At 39.0% G+C, this 22,552-nt stretch overlaps 1 protein-coding gene across 9 annotated transcripts in view; it reads right to left on the bottom strand.

Moving 5' to 3' along the window:
* The window catches only part of ITSN1 (intersectin 1), an 84,756-nt gene that overhangs the window by 25,236 nt on the left and 36,968 nt on the right, over positions 1-22,552 (bottom strand). For 7 of the 9 annotated variants that reach the window (XR_014510658.1, XM_083438674.1, XM_083438669.1 and 4 more), the window contains 12 exons: positions 18,879-19,000; positions 17,477-17,700; positions 15,812-15,933; positions 14,670-14,917; positions 13,591-13,750; positions 12,191-12,396; positions 10,953-11,032; positions 10,075-10,241; positions 9,303-9,348; positions 8,587-8,708; positions 6,647-6,764; positions 4,067-4,258 (listed from right to left, as the gene is read on the bottom strand). Coding sequence is in view for 8 of the 9 variants with exons in the window: in XM_083438674.1 (XP_083294800.1) it covers positions 4,067-4,258; positions 6,647-6,764; positions 8,587-8,708; positions 9,303-9,348; positions 10,075-10,241; positions 10,953-11,032; positions 12,191-12,396; positions 13,591-13,750; positions 14,670-14,917; positions 15,812-15,933; positions 17,477-17,700; positions 18,879-19,000 (1,807 nt within the window). In the remaining variant the exon portion in view is untranslated. Of the gene's footprint in view, positions 1-2,292; positions 3,763-4,066; positions 4,259-6,646; positions 6,765-8,586; positions 8,709-9,302; positions 9,349-10,074; positions 10,242-10,952; positions 11,033-12,190; positions 12,397-13,590; positions 13,751-14,669; positions 14,918-15,811; positions 15,934-17,476; positions 17,701-18,878; positions 19,001-22,552 lie in introns of those variants that run through there. The other 2 variants (XM_083438676.1, XM_083438675.1) reach the window with 1 other exon arrangement.

The raw sequence follows: 22,552 nt of genomic DNA, 5'->3' as shown, positions 1-22,552 counted from the left end.
TTAAACACAGAATAAAAATGATGCTCCCATGCCAAGTTTGAGAGGTTGGAAGTAATGGAGCGGCAGTAGCTGCCGCACCTCTCACCCACCATTCTAAGTAGTATGAGAGCAAAATCCAAACAGAGATAGTTTACAATGTCTCTTCAAGTCCAGAAGCTCTTTTAGCTGTCTTGCTTGTTTTTCTTTCTTTATTAAGAGTTCCAACGCCACCCTTCACTAAAATAGCCACAGGGCAGTTTACAAAAAATAAATGAATTACATAATAAGGAAAAACATTAAGAATCTCTCTCATCAATTACCTAAATAACATTGTTAGCTGCATTAGAAGCCTCTAAAACCCTGACAAATAGGGTAAGTTTTTACCAGGCTTCTAAAATACATAAGGTTGGAGGCAGCAGTACTTCAGTGAAGAGGTCATTCCACAGACACTAAGCTACCACTGAGAGGACTATTTTTTAAAATAAGTAAATAAAATAAACTGGATTTTCAATTTTATCCACTTTAAACTTTCAATTTTATGCAGCTCTCAAACCTTATCTTCATTGTACTTAAAACTCAATCAGGTGGATCAATCCTAGAAAAAGAATTAGGGCATTTAGTTGAAGCTACCGAAAGACCCTTTAAAACACCCCATTATTACTCTGTGCACAACTAAACGCTGGCAGAAAAATTCTCAAGGTTCATGAGTTCTGTAAATACATATGAAAACCTGTTGAATTTGTCCTTAATACTCTCAGCAAAGTCTTGTTCCATTTAAGGCGCTTTGTTCTAGATTATTACTATCTGGAGAGTGCTATTAAAGCTTATTTTTGTCTGCTGAAACTTTAAAGACGACCAGCCAATCATCACAGCTACATGGTAGCAGCTCAGTGTTAAGATAATGCTTCCATTGTAGAGATGTAGAGACAGTCCACAATGCTGGGTCCCAAGGCAAAAATAAAATGTAATATCTCCATTTTGATCCTCGGATACCTTATCATTCAATAATCCGGTTTAATTTATAAAAGGGTCTTCACAAAGTGCATGCCTTCAGAGTTTAACATCCCTCAGGCGCCAGAAGAAATATTTAGTCTAGTTTGTTATTATCATTTGCGTTTCTACAGGATTAATTGTGCAAAGGCTTTACAGTAATCATTTCATCAACAACTGGACAAGGTTATTTTCTTGTCTAGTGAAGTACTTCTGCATGAGTGCATAAAACTGTAGAGGATAAGGCTAAAGCTTCCTAAAGGAATCTTAACATGCAGTTTCCACGCTGCTTCAAGGATTAGATTTCTCTTGCCCTAGAAGACAACAAGACACTTTGAAGGCAGCCTACTCTGCACTGAGATTCTGCAGTCCAGAACATTAAATTCACTGACCACTTTGAGGAACCTCAGTGTATTAACATTCTGCAGTGAACATATTAACATGGATGGCAATTTAATCAAAATCAAGGGAACTCGTTACCACAAAATACACTGGGGATTAGGGTGTTAATTCCATTTCAGTCTTTTGGCAGCCCTAGTTATGGTGGTAAGGTAAGTTAATTTAAAGTTGTTGCAGCTAACCCTTCACTGCCTTCCCATTGCCAATTTTCATGTTGTTGCTTATGCTGGACAAGATTACATCACAGTGCTAGCTGGGCTCCATTGTCTTCCAATGGCTGACTCTACTATGGACTCACAAAACACATTTTAATTATCAATATATTTATTTTTAAAAAACACTGCCAGGTTCAATTGTCTTTTTGCATCTTTTTATCATCCTATATAGCCCAGAACTGTTGTTTATAATTAGACTATTATGATTATTTAAAATTGTTAATTCACTGCAACGCACACAAAATTGGCTAAGTGACTGTTAGGAAGTTAAGTGGCAGGCACTCCAGATATAAAAGGTATAGAATGATATTTTAAACATCATGCTAGATAAAATAATGTGGCCCTATTGAAGTGTACAGCAGAATCGGATCATAAGGGAATGTTCTATTATGTAATTAAAAATATATTGACAGAGAAAGAGACCACAATCGAGGAGCAAAGAAAACAAATAAGTGACCTCATATATAATGGGTAAAAAGGAGCACCTTTATAGTAACAAGATGAAAACCCCACAGCAACCATTTAAAAATGGCATTACTGAAACACTGACATTAGGGATGCATGTTGAAAAACAACCAGCTGTCCTTGAGTATTTAAAAAGTCGCCACTGCTGGTCAGCAATGAAAAACCTGAAGTTTGGACTATTCTCTTGCAGTCAGCGTCACTTGCTAAATATACACAGTAACAATAAAACAGAGACATTTAGTCCAGCTTTTATATGAAGAATTTAATTATCTATACATGTAGCTAATTGTAAAGGCTGTATTACAGTTGTTAAAGCTGCAGGTTTCATATATTTATATATTTTACATTCATATCAATTAAAATACTGAAGTGCAATTGAATAAGGAACTTCACTTGTTCTTTGCACCACATGAATGAAGATAAAAGGAATTCTACATCGCCAGCATGAAATTTAGAAATAGAAGAAATACATAAACAAAAAGAAAAATGTTAAAGTTATTAGTAGAGTTGCTATATTGTGCTTGAGGCATAGGGCTTTTCTTCCTATGTGCTGGCCGCACCAGGCAATAAAGAGCTTATAACTAATATTTAAAAGACAAACATAGCTTAGAGTACAGCACAGCTACCTAAAATTTGACTATAAGCTCCATTTAATGTTACTTGTATAAATTCCACAGTCTAGTTTAAAAAATGTAAACATTGGAAATTAATTGCAGGAAGGTATTTCTATACATTCTTTTTGTCAAGATAAGATAATTACTTCCTCAAGGGATGCTGTTCCATAGTTATTAACGTAACAGTGATGATAAAACGTAACTTGAAAAAAGTCATGTTAATTCTGAAGAAACAGATAAATGTACTCTTTTGATTTTATACCAAAATGCAAAAAAAAAAAAAAAAAAAAAATCTGAGACACAGAACAAAAAGGTGCTTACTATATGTAGTTACAAATAAGAGTGCAAAATATAACATAATGGGAATAACTGCATTATACATGTATATTCTTTCTTGCACATGGAAGGAAATTAATTTCTTATCCATGATGAATTACACGCACAAACATTCACTACAAGAACATGTAACAGTACAAGAAACAAAATACCTTAGTTGAACTTGTAATTGAGCACATTTTAATTTCCGTTAAACCAGACTAAATCCAGTTTTAGTAGTACACAAAAAGAAAAAAAAGACAAGACACCAACAACATTGGGACAAGTGAAAAAGCAAAAATACAAGTCTCAGATTTATGGACATTTGGAACAATTTTAATAGCACATGCAGCATTCCTTGATAGTGGGTCTTTTTGCAATAACAAAATTGCAATGACAAAATGCTTGTTTTTCTTTAAAAGGCTAAAATAGGCATTTAAAAATATTTCTACTATTGAAAGCACCTGTGCCAAGGTGGAGAAATAGGTGGGTAACTATGAAAGCCACAAAAGGACCCACTATCCTGTGTGTTTTTTTTGTCTTTTTGTAATTTTGCATCTATATCTGTAGATATTAAATAAAAACATTGCGATTACATGCAACTAATGTAAAATGAGGTAAACTGCTCTGCAGTGTGTTCTTCTACTCAGAAGGCAGTAGATGATCATGCTGGAAGTCACATGATCAAGGCTGCATCTCCCATCATCCCTCTGGACAGTGATATGGGATAGTGGGTCTCTTTGAGGACTTTCAAGCCTGAGTGGGGGATGGACAACATATGATTCCTAGAAAAAGGAGGAAAACAACACATAAGCAAAACAAAACAATGAGCAAAATTCAAGCTAGGAAAATGAGCCAGGCATGTAAACAGCATGGTGCAAAAATGATAAAGGTAACATGCTACAAGGGGGATGGAACTAAAAACCAACACAAATTTAGGCTTGCAATATAGAAGGTCTTCAAAGAGAGTTAGGCAAATATATAGCAGTGGCCAAGCTTCTGCAAAACACAGCAGAATCACAGCAATGCTGCATGTTTCTTTAAAAAAAATACTATGTAAGCAACTACTGAGATAAAATAGTCACTTACATTGCTGGCTCGGGTCCATATCTGTTGTCAGTTTCACATAGTTGGATGGGAAGAGACCCACTTGCCCATTCACTTCTCCTTTCCACCAGTCTGGGTCTTCCTTATTAAGGACGTTAATGATCTGGCCTTTGCTGAATGCTAATTCATCATCATTCTGTGCAATGTAGTCATACATACCAATTACTTGGCACACTGTTAAGACAATAAACAACATTTGAAACTGGTAATATCCATGTCTACATATTTTTGAAACAATATGCTAGTGCTCCTAAAACATCTCCCCACTTAAGTCACTATATTGTTACTACACAGAAGAAGAAGAGTTTGGATTTGATATCCCGCTTTACCACTACCCTAAGGAGTCTCAAAGCGGCTAACAATCTCCTTTTCCCTTCCTTTTCCACAACAAACACTCTGTGAGGTGAGTGAGGCTGAGAGACTTCAGAGAAGTGTGACTAGCCCAAGGTCACCCAGCAGCTGCATGTGGAGGAGCGGGGAATCGAACCCGGTTCACCAGATTACGAGTCCACCACTCTTAACCACTACACCACACTGGCTCTGTGCTTTAAAAGAGGAAGCTAAGCTATCAGGTCACCAATTAAAAAGTCAATTCCACCTCTCAGCTCACGAAAGGGGGTATAAGTGTACCCACTGACCTCACTCTAGCACATCTCAGTTCTATACTATGACAATCTCACCTAATAGCTATTTTACTAGGGGCCAAAAATAGGCATATTGTTAACCCAAGTTTTTTTTGAAATGCTTAGCAAAATTGGGGAAATGTGGTGATGAATACACTAGCCAGAAGATCACCAGATCTTCTGAAGATCAGAGAAATGATCTTGTGACTAACACAGCAACTTTAAATGACCATAATGAGCAGGCTCACTTCACCAGTCAAAGAATACAACAGAGTGTGGGAATATTTCAACATGTAGAAATTCCAGAGGAAATCATCATCAAACTGGATCAATACATTAAGATACTATTAGGGGTAAACATTCAAATGGATGGTTTCCATAGAATGCTATGATAAAGGGGCTTGTATTCCATGTAGCATTAAGCATCCCGCTAGCACAATGATTTCTACTTGCACAATAGGACCCCCCCCCCCTCCACCCTTAAACCTCTCCTTTCTCCAACCCTCTGAAGCAGATTTGGGGAGAGAGTGCTGTGCACACAGTGGAGGACAGGGTGGGATGTCCTGTTGCATAAGAATAAATCCTTTCACTGATAAGACAAAGGAGCTGGATACCACCCATAGTCTACAGCAGGGGTTGTCAACCTGGTTCCTACCGCCCACTAGTGGGTGCTTGAGGATTCTAGGTGGGCGGTAGGGGATTCTACGGAACAAGCTGAATCCTCCTTCCATCGAGCACTGGTGGGTGGTAAGGAAATTTTACCATCAAGAAAATTGCATTAGTGGGCGGTAGGTATAAAAAGGTTGACTATCCTGGTCTACAGAATGCTATCAAACAAAGTCTATATATATCTATGTACTTTTAAAATCACTCTGCTTTGTTTATATGTTCTCTTGACTTAAAGAAGATTCTGACCTTTACTCCTGTTTTAGATGTGAGTTGTGATAATGAATCTAACAATTCTTCAACAGCATGAAAATGATGGTGTTAGATCGGTGGATAAGATACATTCTACATCTGCACCAAAATTACCATCATATGTACATTTATTTTTAATCACTAATTATTATAGTGAAGAACCATCTTACTCCCACTGTTGCACCTATCATTCTTTATGAAGAATTACAACTGGATATGCAGCCCAAAATTATTACAGAAACTATTTCCATTTGGATGGATATTTCTCTCTCATCTTTCAAATAGCTTGGCTGAAAACAACACACAATAGTAGATTGTAAGCCATATGAACTTCTGCCCCCTGCAATGAATAGTATATTTATTTAGGGTATTTATGTATCACCCATCACAATACTTTTACAGGGCAGTTTCCAACATGACTTAAACAAAATAATTATAAAATATACAATAAATCAATTAAAATTAATAGATATTAGATAATGCACAAATTAAAATAGTGATTAATACAGTGAGGTAACCCCCAGTGTAATAAAATAAAATACAGCACCATTTTAAAAGTACAAACTTTTATAAAGCTAGCACCAGGCAAGTAGGTGTTAGGAAGGAGATGTAGGACATTATTTCATCACCATCATCAATTTAAGTGGTTTTCAATCTATGTTTGATGGACTGTTAAAAGAGTTTAGAAGCTTATAAAGGGCTCCTAAATGAGAAAAGTCAAGAATGGTGGACAAGCTTAACTGAAAGACAGCTTGGCTACAACTACCTATTTCAATCTGCAATGTAAGGCTGCAGGGGAGCATTAGGTATAGTCTAGGGTACACTTGCCAGTCACACAGGGAGATAGTGAGTCCCCAAAGCCTTTCCAGCACTCTTCTGCATTACCCTGGGGGTTTCACAGCTGAGATTCATGCAACCGTTAAATTTATATGAAAAGGTTCTCTGAACAAAGAAAGTTTGGAAACCTCCTGATCTAAACCATAGGCAATAACATGTAATCAAATGCTACAGTATTACTTACCTGAGGGTAACACTACTGATTTAGATGGCTCGGTTGGTGTAGTTTTACTAGTACCAGGACTTAAGAGTTTCACATAGTTAGCAGGAAACCATCCTATCTGTCGTTTTTTCCCACGAGCCTAGTAAGAAAACAATAGCTTAGCATTTTGACTACCAAAATAATCTTGGCAAACTATCAGGAGCAGCTCTGTCTGGGTTACGTACTTAATTCGTTCCGGAGGTCCGTTCTTAACCTGAAACTGTTCTTAACCTGAAGCACCACTTTAGCTAATGGGGCCTCCTGCTCCCGTCGTGCCGCTGGAGCACAATTTCTGTTCTCATCCTGAAGCAAAGTTCTTAACCCGAGGTACTATTTCTGGGTTAGCGGAGTCTGTAACCTGAAGCATATGTAACCTGAAGCGTATGTAACCCGAGGTACCACTGTACAAAAAACCTAGTCATTCAACAGTGCAGTGCTCTGAACTTGTCAAAATGTTTAGAGTTTGGATCCAGGATGAACAGAAGCAATGTGCAGTGTTCAATGCCTCCCTGAAGCCCTCAATATATCACATAAGAACAGCCTCATGGATCAGGTGAATGGCTCGTCTAGTCCAGCATCCTGTTCTCACAGTGGCCAGGTAAATGCCTATGGGAAAGTTGTAAGAAGCAGAAGAGCACTCTCCCATCTTGCAATTTCCAGCAACTGGTATTCAGAAGTATACAGCCTCCAACTGTGGAGATGGAGCATGCTGTTCTGGAGTTCCTACTGATCCACAGAAAAAGCTTATTGGATGTGCAAGAGGCAGACTAGAAAGGGTGAGTCAGGAAAATGCCATTGCACAAATGGAACTCCACCCAGAGTTGTTTGGATCTAAGTTTATGGGTGGAATTCAACTCTGGAATTTATTTCAGGCAAGCAGAAATGAACTGACAGAACCATCTTCCCACAGAGCCAATTGCTGGGGGGACAAGGGGGGACGGACCATGTTGCACTAGCAAGCTCCCATTAGTGTGACTGTTTAGTTGACTTTGGCCTTAGGCCTTTGAAAATAGTACATCAGATTATTAATACTGTACCCTAAAGTATGGCTCTCCTAATAAAGTTGACCTGATTTTCCATTAGTTATGGCTGTAAATGTAATGACATCTGTTGCTGTGTGGTAATTGGTTAAGTAGATATAGCTGCCTCTTCAATACACTTCCTTTACTGCATTGCAAAAAGTGAATTACAGATCTGATAGTTTTGACGTTATCAAGAAAAAATTTGCCAAGGACCTCTAGTCCCTAGCATGGACCACAGATCTCAAAAGCAACTCTTAATAGCTGAGGTAACAACTATTCATTTTGTCCTGTTTTGGCTTTCATTATCATCCAGGGAGAAATGATTCTTAAATCATCACTCTCTTTACCGGCATAGCTCCTTTTAAACAGGTGGTTTTTATATGCTGTTTTTATATACTTCCATTCTTTCTAAGTTTTAATGCCATTAAATGTGTATGTGCAAAGCCAAATTAAGCAAAGGTATAAATACACAGCAACAGGCAAGCATGATTGCCATGGCCACAGCACCATAATCTCTTCAGTTTAAAGAGCGCTACTATCATTGCCTGTGATCTTTTCTTCAAGGGTTTAATTCATATAGAGTGAACTGCTGCGCTGCCATACTTAATAGTCTAAATGAGGCAGCATAGCAGTTCACTCCACACCAAGTTAAAAACTACATGCTATTTTTCTCATGAGTGATGGAATTGTTACCCCAAACCTAAAAAGGAAAAGAAGTGCCAGGAAGCTGTTGATGAAAAAAATGATTGGTTTGAAAAGATATCACTTTCATTTCAGACTAGGTTTAAAAATGAATAAATAACAGCAGCAGATAAATCTTTCCTTTTATGTCTACAGTTTTTGTAGCTTTCATTCTCTTTATACATAAGTAAAAGGTAAGAGCCAAAAATAGTCACTAACTTGAAGCTCTCCTTCCCACCATCCACCTGGATTCTTCTTCCTGATAAGTATTAGCTGACCAGGAGCAAGAGTAAGCTGTTCGGGACCTGTTGCTATGTACGAAGCAATAACTTGAGCAATTTCTGTGAATTCAAAAAGAAATTATTTTCATTAATCTGAAAATCACTTCCACTGTATTGTGTCTCCAATTGTTATAGTGTGGTTCTTGCCATTTCATCTACGGATTGCAAATAAGACACTTTTCAATATAGCTATCAGGGAGCTGCAGTTTTTTAAACAGCAAAATTAGACCAGACCAGAAACAACTGAATGATATGATGCAATGTAATCAGAACATTCTACTACACTACTTCAATTTATGCTTCCTCTTAAGCTAATCACTTGAAGGTCAGTTGTAATAGAAGCTCCAACAATGCAGTGCTGAGCTAAATGTAATGTCAGTCCTCAACACTGTGTTCTAGAAAGAAAGTCATGTGTCTCAAAGCTCATTATCAATTAGAGGATAAAGAGTCAGGCACCCCATCTTACAAAATCTTCACATTTATATTTCATGCAGAAGTGCCTGTAAGTCATGCCACTGGTATGATATTAAAAAGCTGTAGGGCAAATGCACTTATTCTTTAAAATCCTTTGTACAGTTATATCTGTACAATGATACAAGAGTGGGAAAAGAATTATTTTGCAAAAGTTATTTTGTTTCTCAGAGTACGGCTTACCAGGTTTCTTGCCTAAGCTTCCTGTTTTTCCAGCTGTTCCAGGCACCTTTAAATAATAAAACAAACATAACTCACACTTCCATAGAGAACTTGGCAAGCTGCTTTGGAAATAGCGAAGTTTTCAAAACTGTAATATTGTAAGGTAAGATATTCTGCTGCTGAAAGTAAGTGGCAAAAGTCTCACATGGTTCATGTAAGCCCTTGGGCAAACTACAAGTCCTTATTCCTGGGCTAGGTATAGAGCAAGGAAAATTGATGGTTAAACTTCATATATGGGAGCCCTTTTCTATTATTCCTATCTTAAATTACAACATCAGAGTTAGAGCTATGTATACGCTGATGAAGGAAAACAGAACCTGCGTTCTGGCAATCTGAACTGGGCACCAAGAAAGTTTGCAGACATGAGGGCAAATCTGCTTAATTTAATTTGCATAATTTCATCTGGGTTCTTTTCACGTTGACTTTCAACGACAGTAATTGCACAAACAAATGACACAGCTACTGTATTACATGCACATATAACATGTAACAACAAGCAATTTTACAGGATTGTCACACATTACAGTCTACATGAATGTTTAATGTAGGCAATTTGTAAGTGTGTTAAGTCATATTCAATAATTCTTAAAGTCAAACATAATACCACCTTGTGTTATACTGAAATCTAAATCCATTCTACTTTCAACTCTGCTTTATAAAATTAGCCCTCCACATGTGGCCCACTAATTATTAGTTTTTTTTAATAAAAAGCATACATATGTGTGCATTTTACCTCAGAGTCTTTGAGTCTAACATAGTTAGATGGAAATACTCCTGATTTATCGCCCAACGTTCCTGTCCACCAGTCTCCATCCTTCTTGGTCACAAGAATTAAATCCCCTTGCTGAAATGTTAAATCTCCTTGTTCAGAACTTTCGTAAGTGTACATGGCAACATATTCTGGAGGGAGGAAATTTTTAGAAATAAGAAAGTACTTGTCAATCATACAATATTGTTTTATGGGAAAGAGTGGTGTCCTAATGTCCAATAGAAAAAGGGTAATGTAATACAGGATACATTCTGCTCTCAAGTGCCGTGGTACCTCGGGTTAAGAACTTAATTCGTTCCGGAGGTCCATTCTTAACCTGAAACTGTTCTTAACCTGAGGTACCATTTAGCTAATGGGGTCTCCCGCTGCCGCCGCGCCACCAGAGCACAATTTCTGTTCTCATCCTGAAGCAAAGTTCTTAACACGAGATACTATTTCTGGGTTAGCAGAGTCTGTAACCTGAAGCGTCTGTAACCCAAGGTACCACTGTACTGAAATCCACCAGCTATTTCTGTTCTCACAAAATGACTTCAAGCCATTGCAAGATGGAAACAAGGCCTGAGGCTCATGAAGGCTCATAACAATGAATAATAGTTTGCCATAATGTGCAAACTGTGCAATTTATTTATCAAAACAATTGCTTTGCATAAAATGCAACACAGGAAAGTTTGACAATACTGTTTATTTCACATAGTTTTGCTCTCAAACACCCAGTATTTAGGCAATAGTACCAACTACAACAACTTTATTATTTACATGCCACCCATAAGACTGGGTTGCCCTAGCCACTCTGGGCAACAAATCATGGTATTTTCAGGGCTCTCCAGTTAAAACATTCTTACCTTCCCCTGAAACTGAAGATTTTGTAACTGGTGATGTTCTCTTCAGGTTAGCAGGACTCTCTGAAGACCCAGAATCCATGCTTAAAGAAACAAGTGTAAACATTTTATTGTCTAAATTAATATGGTTACAGAATAAGAAAAGAGTACAGAGCACAATGATAAAAGTGTTAGTATTTATTTTATAAACATTATTATAATTTTTATTTGCAATCTTAATAGTACTTCCACATTGTACAAAAGTAGTTAAGTCTTCATCAGTGCCCTCTAGGGATGGATAGTTTGAGGGTGTGAGACACTGCCTTGTCTGAGCATTTAACCCATCAAAGGAAGGTTCTAAGATGGGTCTCCGTTTATACGCTTTATAAATAAAAATAGTGCACTGCATGGGCCTCCAACAACACAAAGCTCTGTGTGGTGAGGCTATTTTATTGATATGTTCCAAAATGTCCCTTTGTGGAATCTACTTTATTAAGATTTCTGGAAAAACATACTGAACTTTGTTTATTTATTTTTTCTAAATGCAATAATGTGCTCCACACAATTCTTGTTCTTTGTTTTATTTATGTTGTGGTTATTAAGTTTCCAAAAACAACAGTTTTTTGAAGGTACTTAATACTTCCTCTGCCTCTCTTTTGTTAAAGGCACTCGGACCACCGTCCTATACATGCACATTAAAGAAAAACATGGCAAGGGCCTAAATAAAATTTTAGTGGGATTCTTTTCAGATGTTATTACACACCAGGGCTTCTTTCCCTGCTTGCTGCGCCCACCAGCTCTGCCTACTCCTGTGCTAATCGCACTTTCTCCACACCTGACCCCTCCCTTTACACCTCCCCCACCCCTCTCGTCTCCCCCTCCCCCACAGCTTGCCTCTCTCTCTCCTTTCACAGCCCAGCTCAACCTCCACCCACTTTTAAAAGAGGGGAGTGCTTTACAGAGCACCTTGCTAAACACTCTGCGAAGCATCTCTGCCCCCCTCCTCTCTGCAGCTGCACTTAACACAGACTCTGTGTGTGCTTCACAGCACAGCTTACTATACTGCTTTGTGAAGCATCTCTTCTTCCCACAGTAAACGCTTGCCACTAGTGCTGCTTCCTCACTCTCCTGCCTGCTGATTGTCACACTGGAGTTGGTGTAGCTGCCAATGAACTGCACATGAACTGCAGAACATGATGGCAGCTTTAAACTTTTATGTCTAGAGGAAGAAAGGTCCTGTAACGTCTGACAAAATCAAATACCTTGTTGATTTCCTTATAGGACCTGAAATAAGCTTCACATAGGATTTAGGAAACCAGCCTTTTTGCCCTTGAACTTCTCCAAACCACCACATGTCTTGCTGTTCTAACACCGTGATAATATCATTCTTGTTAAAATTAAGATGGTTGTCCTTTTTGGCTCTCCATGGATACAGGGCCTGTGCTTGAAGTCCCTCCACTTTTTCACCCTGGTTAGATATAGGAAGAGAACAGTAATTTATGCAGTGTGTTTCAGGAAACAAGAGTGGTTTATCGTGATGTCTAAGCTCTTCCCATCTACTCCGTAAGAGTAAATTGTATCTTGCATTTGCATGAATTGTACACAACAATTCATTCTATCTGCAGCTCTACATTTATTTGCAAGTACTTAACATGAAAAGCTGTATTGTTTGTCATCATGTTTGCTTGTATCAAGTTTTTATCTACACTGTCTGGAAGTGGCTTTCCAGGATTTCAGGCAGGAGTTATTTCTACCCACAGCAGAGATGTTAACTGCTAGGCATGTGCTCTCCCACTGAACTATTCCTGGAAAGCACTGCTTTACTGAGAAGCTTATTTATATTTAACACACATGAAAACTATTTAATAATTTTAAAGGCTGACTTTAATGCATACAGCAAATGTACAAAATTATTTTGAGTTTGTCATTGTGCCACTATGTTTACATGGTATCAGGGTAGCACTACTCTGTACACCAGAGCTTTCCAAACTTTTCATGTTGGTGACACACTTTTTAGACATGCATCATTTCGCAACACAGTAACTCAGTTTAACTAGCAAACCAAAGGTTAAACTAACCCCTTTCCAGTCCCATGGAGAGCACGACACACCTACACACTTCAGCCAACACACTAATGTCTTGCGACACACAGTTTGGAAAGCTCTGGGGTACACTAATGACTGGAGAATCAGGAATACAGTCATACCTCTGGTTGCGAACGTGATCCGTGCGGAAAGCACATTCGCAACCCGCAGTGTTCGCAGCCTGAAGCGAAGCATCTGCGCATGTGCGATTTGGCGCTTCTGTGCATGATGTCATTTTGTGCTTCTGCGCCAACACCTGGAAGTAACCCATTCTGGTACTTCCGGGTTTGGCACAGTCCGCAACCCGAAACCCGCAGCATTCGTAACCCAAGGTATGACTGTACCTGAAATGTTAATCACACTTATCATTCCAACTCTACAATTCTATGAATCAATGTCTATAAATGCAAACTTGTGCTATTTTAGTCCCCCCCCCCCATTTATTTGTGTGATAATTATTTGTGTGATAATCTTAGAAGAACTAACTCATTGACATATGCAGTACACGACGTTAAACATAACTTTAGGCTTACAACCACATAGTACTACTCCACTCCTGTTGTGAAATGACAACTCACCTGCCCCAAGACAGGAGAAGGAGATGATCCAGTAACAGTGGCTGGGGTGAAGGCAGATCTTTGCCTCAACTGCCCTGTGCTTGGAACAGTAAGGGAAGGTTGTGCTGCCCAAGCATCCCAGTTATCAGTCTCTTGTTTATCACTAGTACTTGCTGGCCATCTGAAAAAGAAAGGTATGACAGGTCTGAACTGAAGACACACACAATTCTGTTCCTCTTATTTCTTGACTATTGCATGCTCTTCAAATTAATGCTTATTCCTGCCCCAGACTATATTATCCTAAATCTCCCTCATCTACATAATATTCACTACTGCTGTGGAAATCTTTACCCAAACCTGAGAACTCAGAAAGAGATACTGATATTCACCAGCACATTTTTGCGGCAATCGGGTATTAGCTGGGCGCTGGTGCTTCTTCTTCAGACACTTAGGATCAGCTAAGAGGAACCAGCAATGAAAGGCTCCCAGGCAACTATGATCATATTTTGTCTCACTGCCTTTGAAGTTACATGAATGGTGTTTTTTTAAAAAACCATTTTATTTATTTGGGGGTTTTTTAAGTTTGTAATATGAGAAAAGCAAGGTTTTTCCTTACAAACAAGCTTGTTTGATGTACAGGTCTTGGCTACAAAGTGTAATAATATAATGTTACTAAAATTATATATACATAAAAATTGCTACCACAGAAATGAAACAGAATCTTAAACTGGTTCTGTGAGATGACTGGTGCTCCAGAACCTTGGAATTTTAAGAGAGAGAATTCTTCCTGCCACCAATAGGTGGATCTGAATTCCATCCTGATGTACTCTTACATGCACAGGAGAAAATATTTTCAATAAAGCAATTCATTACATGTGGCAGGCTAGTAATAATTTTGTCAGTATGAACTTTTGTAAGTGTGTTTGCTATGCTGAATTAACTTCATAATGCTACCAATATGCCATAAACAACTAAGATATTATAGGTGGCTCAAATGTTTTGCAGACTTAACTGCAAGACTACTTTAAACCATGTGGATTATTCACCTTTACAGTTATAAAGAAGAAAGAAAGGAAAATTGAACCCCAATGAAACCGTACGTTGAACTGAAGTCTGCCCAGTTGTTGGCAGTTGTACTTGAATCTGTAGGAACAGGCGGTGCCAGTGGTGTTGTGGGGGTTTCACGTAATGAAACTTTAGGTGCAGCTCCAGCATCAGTTACCGGCTTTACAGAATTTGTAATTTCATTTTCAGAAATTCTCTCTGCATAGTTTGCAGGAAACCATCCTGTTTTCCCTTTCAGTTCACCTCCAAGCCACCCAGGCTCTCCAGTTTGGCTTTCATCCACCTGTACAAATAAACCATGTATTATACAAGAGACAATACACAATTAATAAATTTTCTCCAAAAAGCATGGCATCTGAAAGTTAAGGAACAGTGTCACTGCTGCATGTACTAACTATTCCATGATGTTATAGCTACTTAAAAACAACAACCCAAAGTACATTTGTAGTGATTATGGCTTTGATAAAATCCAAATGTGAAATCAAAGCAGGTATTTTGCAGAAACTGCTGTTGTCTCAAAATAACCAGTTGCAATAAATCGATTACAGACTGCAAAATTTTTGCAGCAATGCAATCTAAATATTTCTAGATTTTCCAAAGGGTAGGAGACACAATGAGTTGGAATAACTGTAATTGTACTGATATCTATAGATTGATTTTTTACTGATATCTATAGATTGAGTTTGTACTGATATCTATAGATTGATTTTTTAAATATTTTATGTTGTAAGCCGACTTCATATATTTTATGAAAGTACAGATCATAAGTACTTAAAAATGCTTCAATGAAGGTAGGAAAACACAAACAGGCACATTCTGGGAGAGCCACATCCCTCCCTCAGTTTGATTTCCTGCCTTTGACAACAAGGTGAAGCAATAGCTCATGCTGAAGACCTTTATGATCATTGGGGAAGCCTGCATTATGGGCTGCACTACTAAGACTGTGGGCAGGAAGGAACCTGATCTGGAATAAATCTCTCTCCAGTGTGGGGACGAATGAGCCTTCAGATCCAAGCCTTTTCCCTCCCCAACACACTCCTTTTTTGGCCCTACTAATGGAGCATCAACTTAATTTGACCTTTCAGCCTCTAGGATGTTACAGTTTCACAACATGTTATCTATCATTATGATAGATACAACATTTGTGTTTTTGTGTAACACTGTATTCTTCTCTTACCATGATTATGTCTCCTGGCTGGATAGTGATTTCATCATGACTTCGGGATTCAAATGGATAAAGTGCTCGATAATAGACTATTTTTACATCTTCCGGAGCAGAAATTGTTAATGGAGCCTTTTCTATACGCACAAAAGCAAAGCATAACAAGGTTTATTATATCTTAGAAAAAAGGGCATTTTTGCTTGCCCAAATGTTACACTATTTTTCATTATACTTCTGCTGAACAGAATAAATGTTGTCTTCATTTTACCAAAGGAGAAACAAAGGAAAGTCAATCACATTTGCATTTTAAAACATTTGAAACTAAATCAAAATCTAATCTGTATGTGATTTTTTTTTACTCTGTTGTATCTGAAGAATTGAGGATGCATTGCGATGAACTCATAATTGAAGTGTAATAGCCCTTGTGGCATATATACTAAAGGCCTTTGTAAATTGCACACCCATGCATACAATATAAAGTATATTCATAGGATACCTAAAATCTATCAAAAATATAATGCCTGTTTTGGGAAAACATGTTCAAAGCATTATTAAAGATAAAGTTAACTAAGCATAAAGGGAAAGCTAACCTCTGGAACACCAAGCACTCCCAGTCTTTACTTACACTAGGAGGGAGGGAAAGTGTGGCTGCTAGCATTGATGCTGAAGGGAGCACTATAAAAGGGGTATAAATTTATCATTCGTGTGGAGAAAGTCATGAGACAAGTCTCTCTCTTTTTCATACTGCTATAACCATGGCTATTCAACATCCCCAAGGCGTGGGGGATTCAGGACAGACAAAAGGAAGTACTTCTACACAGAACACTGCTGAACAATGGATTTTGCTCCAACAAGATGGAGTAATGGCCACCAACCTGGATGGCTTTAAAAGAGGGTCAAGGATGGAGGATAAGACTATCAATGGATACTAGCCATGATGGCTATTATTATGGCTACTATTACTTTAGTATCAGAAGCCCTATGCCTCTAAATACCAGTTGCTGGGAAAGAGGGGAGCCAATTTTGGCCCCAGGTTATAGGTGCCCAGTGTGTGTGACATCATGACATCATGCCCCACGCCCACCTGGCCTTGGAACCTGACTTCTGGTGCCACCGGAACTTGGGTTCCAAGGTCTCGCAAGCCCTTGGACAGCATCTCTGAGGTCTCACAAGGCCTCCGACATGACTTCCAGTGCTTTGCTGCGTTCGTAAGCCGAAAAGACGCAACATGAACCAAACACAACACAAGGTATGACTGTACATTTTTCTCAGAGGTTGAAGACTGGAAACAATGTGCCCTGGCATCATCTAACATTGACTTCTCCCAGTGATGGAGAATCTTTATGGAACTTACATTCCAAGTAATGCCATTTACGTATCCTGCAGGTCTATATTAGTTTGGGATGGGAAGAATGAATAGATTTTCATCACAAGAGGCAAACTCTGAACCCAGTAACTAGAATGTATTTTAAGTTCTGTTCTGGTTTGGGTTTAGAGACTTTCAAGTAATGGTGCAGATTCATTTGGAACTGGGTTAAATAAAATACAGATTCAGACTTTAAGTTTTCCTCCCTGACCAAATTTGAATATTTTATTTCACACACATGTGTACATAATACACATCTGTACATAATAATATGACGGGACTAACACTTATCATGCACATAACAGGATTTGTACCTGCAGTTGACCAGGGAGCTTGGAGAGCTGGTTTTGTTGCATCTTTAAATGGATGAAAAAGTTTATCTAATTTTTCTTGCACTTCTTGCTTGCTCTTCTCATCGTTCTCCTTCTTTTTGCTTAATTCTTCCCATTTTTGCTTTTCTTCTTCTTGAATTTTTCTTGGCCGTGGGAGTTCTTCCTCCTGTTGTATTCTGTCTAGCCACTGTCTCTCTCGGGTTCTTCTAATTGGTGCAGAAGAATAAAACAGGCATGATACAGGCACGTTGCCTGAATAGCTCAGTGGGAGAGATCCAATGTAGTGTGAGTGGGTGTTTCTTCACGTAATGGTGCTTCTTTCCCCTGCCCCTCCCTGCAGCCCCCTGCACACCCAAAATCTGCTCTTGAGGATTGGAAGAATCTGCAGAACAGATGTTGGGGGTGCATGGAGGGAGAAGAAGAGAAACGTGAATTCCTGTAGTTTATGTGGACGCCTGTTGATTTAAGGGTGTATTATATTATATTGTTAAAATTGCTATAACCTTCCCTGGAACCTTATGGTAAATGGTGGATAATAAAATTATTTTTATTTATTTCATAAAATATATACACCACTTGGCTGAGAGAAAAAAAACACCTCAAAGTGGTTTACAAAAAGAAAATCAAGAAAAATTTACACCCCTACTTTAAAACCTAAAAAACTTAAAATATTAAGAGATTAAAATTACTTCAAATTTCTAAGCATCAGGGTAGGCTTGTCTAAACAAAAATAGAGTGAAACTGCCTGCTTGATCTCAATAGGCAGGAAGTTCCAAAATGTAGGCGATGCCACACTAAACAATCAAGTTATTACAAAAGCAGAACAGGCACCTCTAGTATTAATAATAACAACAACAATTCTGTTTTCTGTAGGGCTGAGGCCTCTGCGTTCCTTGCATGAAACTCCCTTGCTCACCCAAATCAAGCAGAACTGAGCAGCCTGTACACAGTTCAGTTCTGTTTCGGGCAGGGGTTGGTTGCACATGCTAGTTCTCTATGGGCAGAACTGAACTGTGCAGCCATACCAAGGACTGAATCTTCCACCAATCAAACTGATAGGTGGAAGATTCACACCTGCTTTCTACAGGGATCAACTGTGTGTGCCAGGGAACTAGCATATATGGTCAAGCTAAACAGGACTGGATCCCAACCAATCAGGTGACGTCACCTGACAGGTTGGTGTGATTCACAGAAAATGGCCTTGTGTGTCAAATCAGAAACCCTGCCAGGCCAAGGCTGGACTAGAGGTTCCCTGCTCAGCCTTTCCTATATTTGTAGGCAATGTGTTCTTCTCTAGAATGCCAAATATCTTGATGCACAAAGTTCTGATTGTATCCTTTTCATAGAAAATGTGAAAAGTACATTTTAAATAAATTTTACTTACCTCTGATTATCTTTTTGATTTTCCAGTTCTGATTTCCTCTCTTGCTCCTTCTGCTTTAGCCTGTCAGCTTCAATGTTCTTTTGCTTCTGCAGCTGCTGCTTGTTATGTATCTCCCTCAGCTCCTGCAACAGGGGGTGGCATGTTTTTCAGCATAAAGAACAAACATTCATGTTTTGAACAGCCAAATGAACTAGTATTAGGAATATTGTTAAACGTTACTTTGGTACCCAGGACTGGTTACAACATGGGTTGCTAGTTAAAGTTTGCTGTTCTTATTGATTTTAATTTTAAAATTTCTACCCTATTTCTCTGAAGAGACTCAAGATTGATAGTGAACAGTAACAGAAACCTCATAAACCTCGTAAATCCCTTAAAAAACCCAATATTCCTTGACTTTTCAAAACAGTATCTAGTCCATTTAACAAACAAACATCTGATCTGGTCTGCATAACAGAAACTTGAGTGGATGAGCCATGCCTGTCTGGGTACTTGGTACACCACCAGTCTAAGCTGTGTGTGTGTGTGTGTGCACGCGCGCGTGTGGCAATCATCTATTAAAAGTGTGTCTTCCACACCAGGAGACCAATCCACATTGTGAGGGGCAGTTTCTGGTACTGGGTCAAAGGGACACAACAGTGGTGTTGTTAGTGTACTGTCCACCGCAATGAACTTTCCCCGACCAAGCTGGATGTGTTAGAGGACTTCAACATTCATACTAAGACTACTTTGAATGGGTCAACTCAGGATTTATTGACAAGCACGGGCCTATCCCAGTACAATGGCCCAATCCATGTGCTCAGAGCCACCCTCAACTTGGTTCCCCCCAGGAAGTCAGCAGTACTTTGTTGATTTTAGAGTTTATTGTCATGGACAAATCATTCCCTGGTGAGGTTTGAATTAGGAGCAACTATCCTACTCTGGTTGGGACGCGGGTGGCGCTGTGGGTTAAAGCCTCAGTGCCTAGAGCTTGCCGATCGAAAGGTCGGCGGTTCGAATCCCCGCGGCGGGGTGCGCTCCTGCTGTTCGGTCCCAGCGCCTGCCAACCTAGCAGTTCGAAAGCACCCCTGGGTGCAAGTAGATAAATAGGGACCGCTTACTAGCGGGAAGGTAAACGGCGTTTCCGTGTGCGGCTCTGGCTCGCCAGAGCAGCGATGTCACGCTGGCCACGTGACCCGGAAGTGTCTTCGGACAGCGCTGGCCCCCGGCCTCTTTGAGTGAGATGGGCGCACAACCCTAGAGTCTGTCAAGACTGGCCCGTACGGGCAGGGGTACCTTTACCTTTTATCCTACTCTGCAAGGGTGGAGGACTCACTGAGATGGTCCACTCATGGAGAATTATGAAATGGTTCCTGAATACTCTGGGGGATTTTCTGGCCAATATGGCTGGTACTTCTACTGAGGGTATTGCTATGGAATTGAGACATGTATATGGTGATTGATATTATTGTTCCTGAGTGCCCTTGCCACTGTGGAGTTCACAGGTCACCTTGGTACTGTAGTGACCTGCATGTAATGAAGCAGGACAGTAAAAGGCTAGAGTGGTGTACATCCCAATCTGAACCTGAAGAAACATGGACGAGAGCACTCTAACAAACCTACCATCGGGTGGTAGGCATGATAAAGGGCTTTCTTTGTGGCAGCCTCAAAAATGTGGAACTCCTGTTTTATTAAGGTGCATCTTGCATCATCATTCTTGAGTTTTCATCGTCAGCTGAAGACACAGCTATAAAAGTATTTTTTGTGATCTACGTAAAAACTGTTAATATGTGAATATTGTTGCATTTGTGTTTAATTTAAAATTGTATTACTTCATTTATGCTCTTGTAACCAACCCTGTTGTGGACTATTGATCCAAATTTACATCCCTTTAATGATTTCCTGAGTCTGCTGTCCCAAGCCTTAAGTTTTTAATTAGGATGTTAGAAAGGCTCGCAAGGAACAAGAGTTCGCAAGAGTACACAAGCTCTAGTACAATCAGTACACAAGGCTTGTAATCAAATTTTGCTGCTAAAAGGGATATCCTGTGGCCTCCAGAAACACTATTGCCCCAGCTATGAGGAAGGAAGTTATTTGATGAGAAACTGAGACATTCTTGGAAGACTACTGAACCTGGAAGCTGTCACTGAAAGGAAAGATACCTCTCAATCTGTGGATTCTGAATACAAAGTTCAATTGCTCAACACCCAATGTGTACGTTGCTTACTCAAGAGAGTGCTAACAGTAAAGCAGAGTATTTACTAATCACTTGGTTCAAATGTGGTGGTTATGGAAGCTCATATATGTAATTTTAATATATAGCCTGAAAGCTAATTTGTGTACTATAGACAGGGATATAAGTTGGTGACAGTAATATGGGACACATTTCATGCTCAAAGTCAAATTAGGGGATACCTTCAAAGAATAAGTGGCTTAGATTTCAAAGGCTCTCGGTGCCTTGAAACTTCCATTGACTTCTTTATTGGGCTGGCGGAGACAGTGTCTGGGGTACAGTAGTGCTGGGTGACTTCAATTCATACAGAGGCTGCTACTGGGCAGGCTCAAGACTTCATGGCCTCCATAACTATTTGAATCTTAATGTCTGCTTGTGATGACCATTTGAATCTCAATGAACATTTGAATCTTATGTCTGGTTATGATGGCCACAACAGCAAGCCACACGTAATGCTGGAATCACTGTAACCTCAAGAGTAACAGGTTACGTTCTTAAACAGGAGATAGCCATCACCTTTGCTAATTATTCAACTGATCTATTGCGTCTTAACTGAATGTCTTGTTAATAGCAAGCACTTAAGGTGAGATCAAATATTTCTGGATGTTATTTAAGAACTATCTCAATTACTGGTGAGCGATTTATGTTGAAAACTTAAGTAATCTCTAAAAATCATTAATTAGATGAGTTGTTTGGTGGGTTATGAAATCTCACATCAAAAGTAAAGTCCTAATCTTGTCTGCAATGCTGAAGTGAAAAAGGCAGCTTTGGCCAGAAAGCAGCTTACAATAATGAAAGGAAAGGGTCCAATTAGCTTTAAGAGAAATCACAGAATTCATAGGATGAGAGAAAAAAAAGCTTTCACTAATGCTTAAGGATATCAGTTTACTGTATGGCTACGATTATAAGTAATGGATTTGTGCTTTTAGCATCGCATTCAGCGTATCTCTTTTATTCAGAGCAATATTCATTTTAGAAAGGGTGAAATGAAGGGCAAGGATAAGGAGGAACTTGATCTTTTTTCAATGCTCTCTATCTGCACAATCAACTCATCCTTTCTTTTGCCTTACAATTATTTCATTTTTAGTACAGAAAAGAGCATCTAACCTACTAAGAAAGTAAGTGCTATGTGTCTGTTGATATAAAAATGGATTTACAAGCTTAAATCAAATATTACCACAATTTATTCTGTGTACGATGAACTTACACAGTAAAGCAAGTAAAATTCTGTAATTCAGACGTCTGACTTTCATGGTAATTCTATTTAATGTTTTGCCTGCCTTTTAGGCAAAGTGCTCACAATGTTTTCCAAATGGTCAAGGATACAAGACATTCTGCTACCTTGTAGCCATAGCAGTGGTAGGGCATGGCTGTCGCTCACTAGTAGTGCATCTGCTTTGCATACAGAAGATCTTGGGTTCAATCCCTAACCTCTCTAGATAGGGCTGCCAGTCAGTGAAGACAG

This window comes from Podarcis tiliguerta, assembly GCF_965153285.1.
Source record: "Podarcis tiliguerta genome assembly, chromosome: 4".
NCBI lineage: Eukaryota > Metazoa > Chordata > Lepidosauria > Squamata > Lacertidae > Podarcis > Podarcis tiliguerta.
Note: the sequence above shows the minus strand (reverse complement) of the source record. Positions and strands in the feature narration are given on the sequence as shown.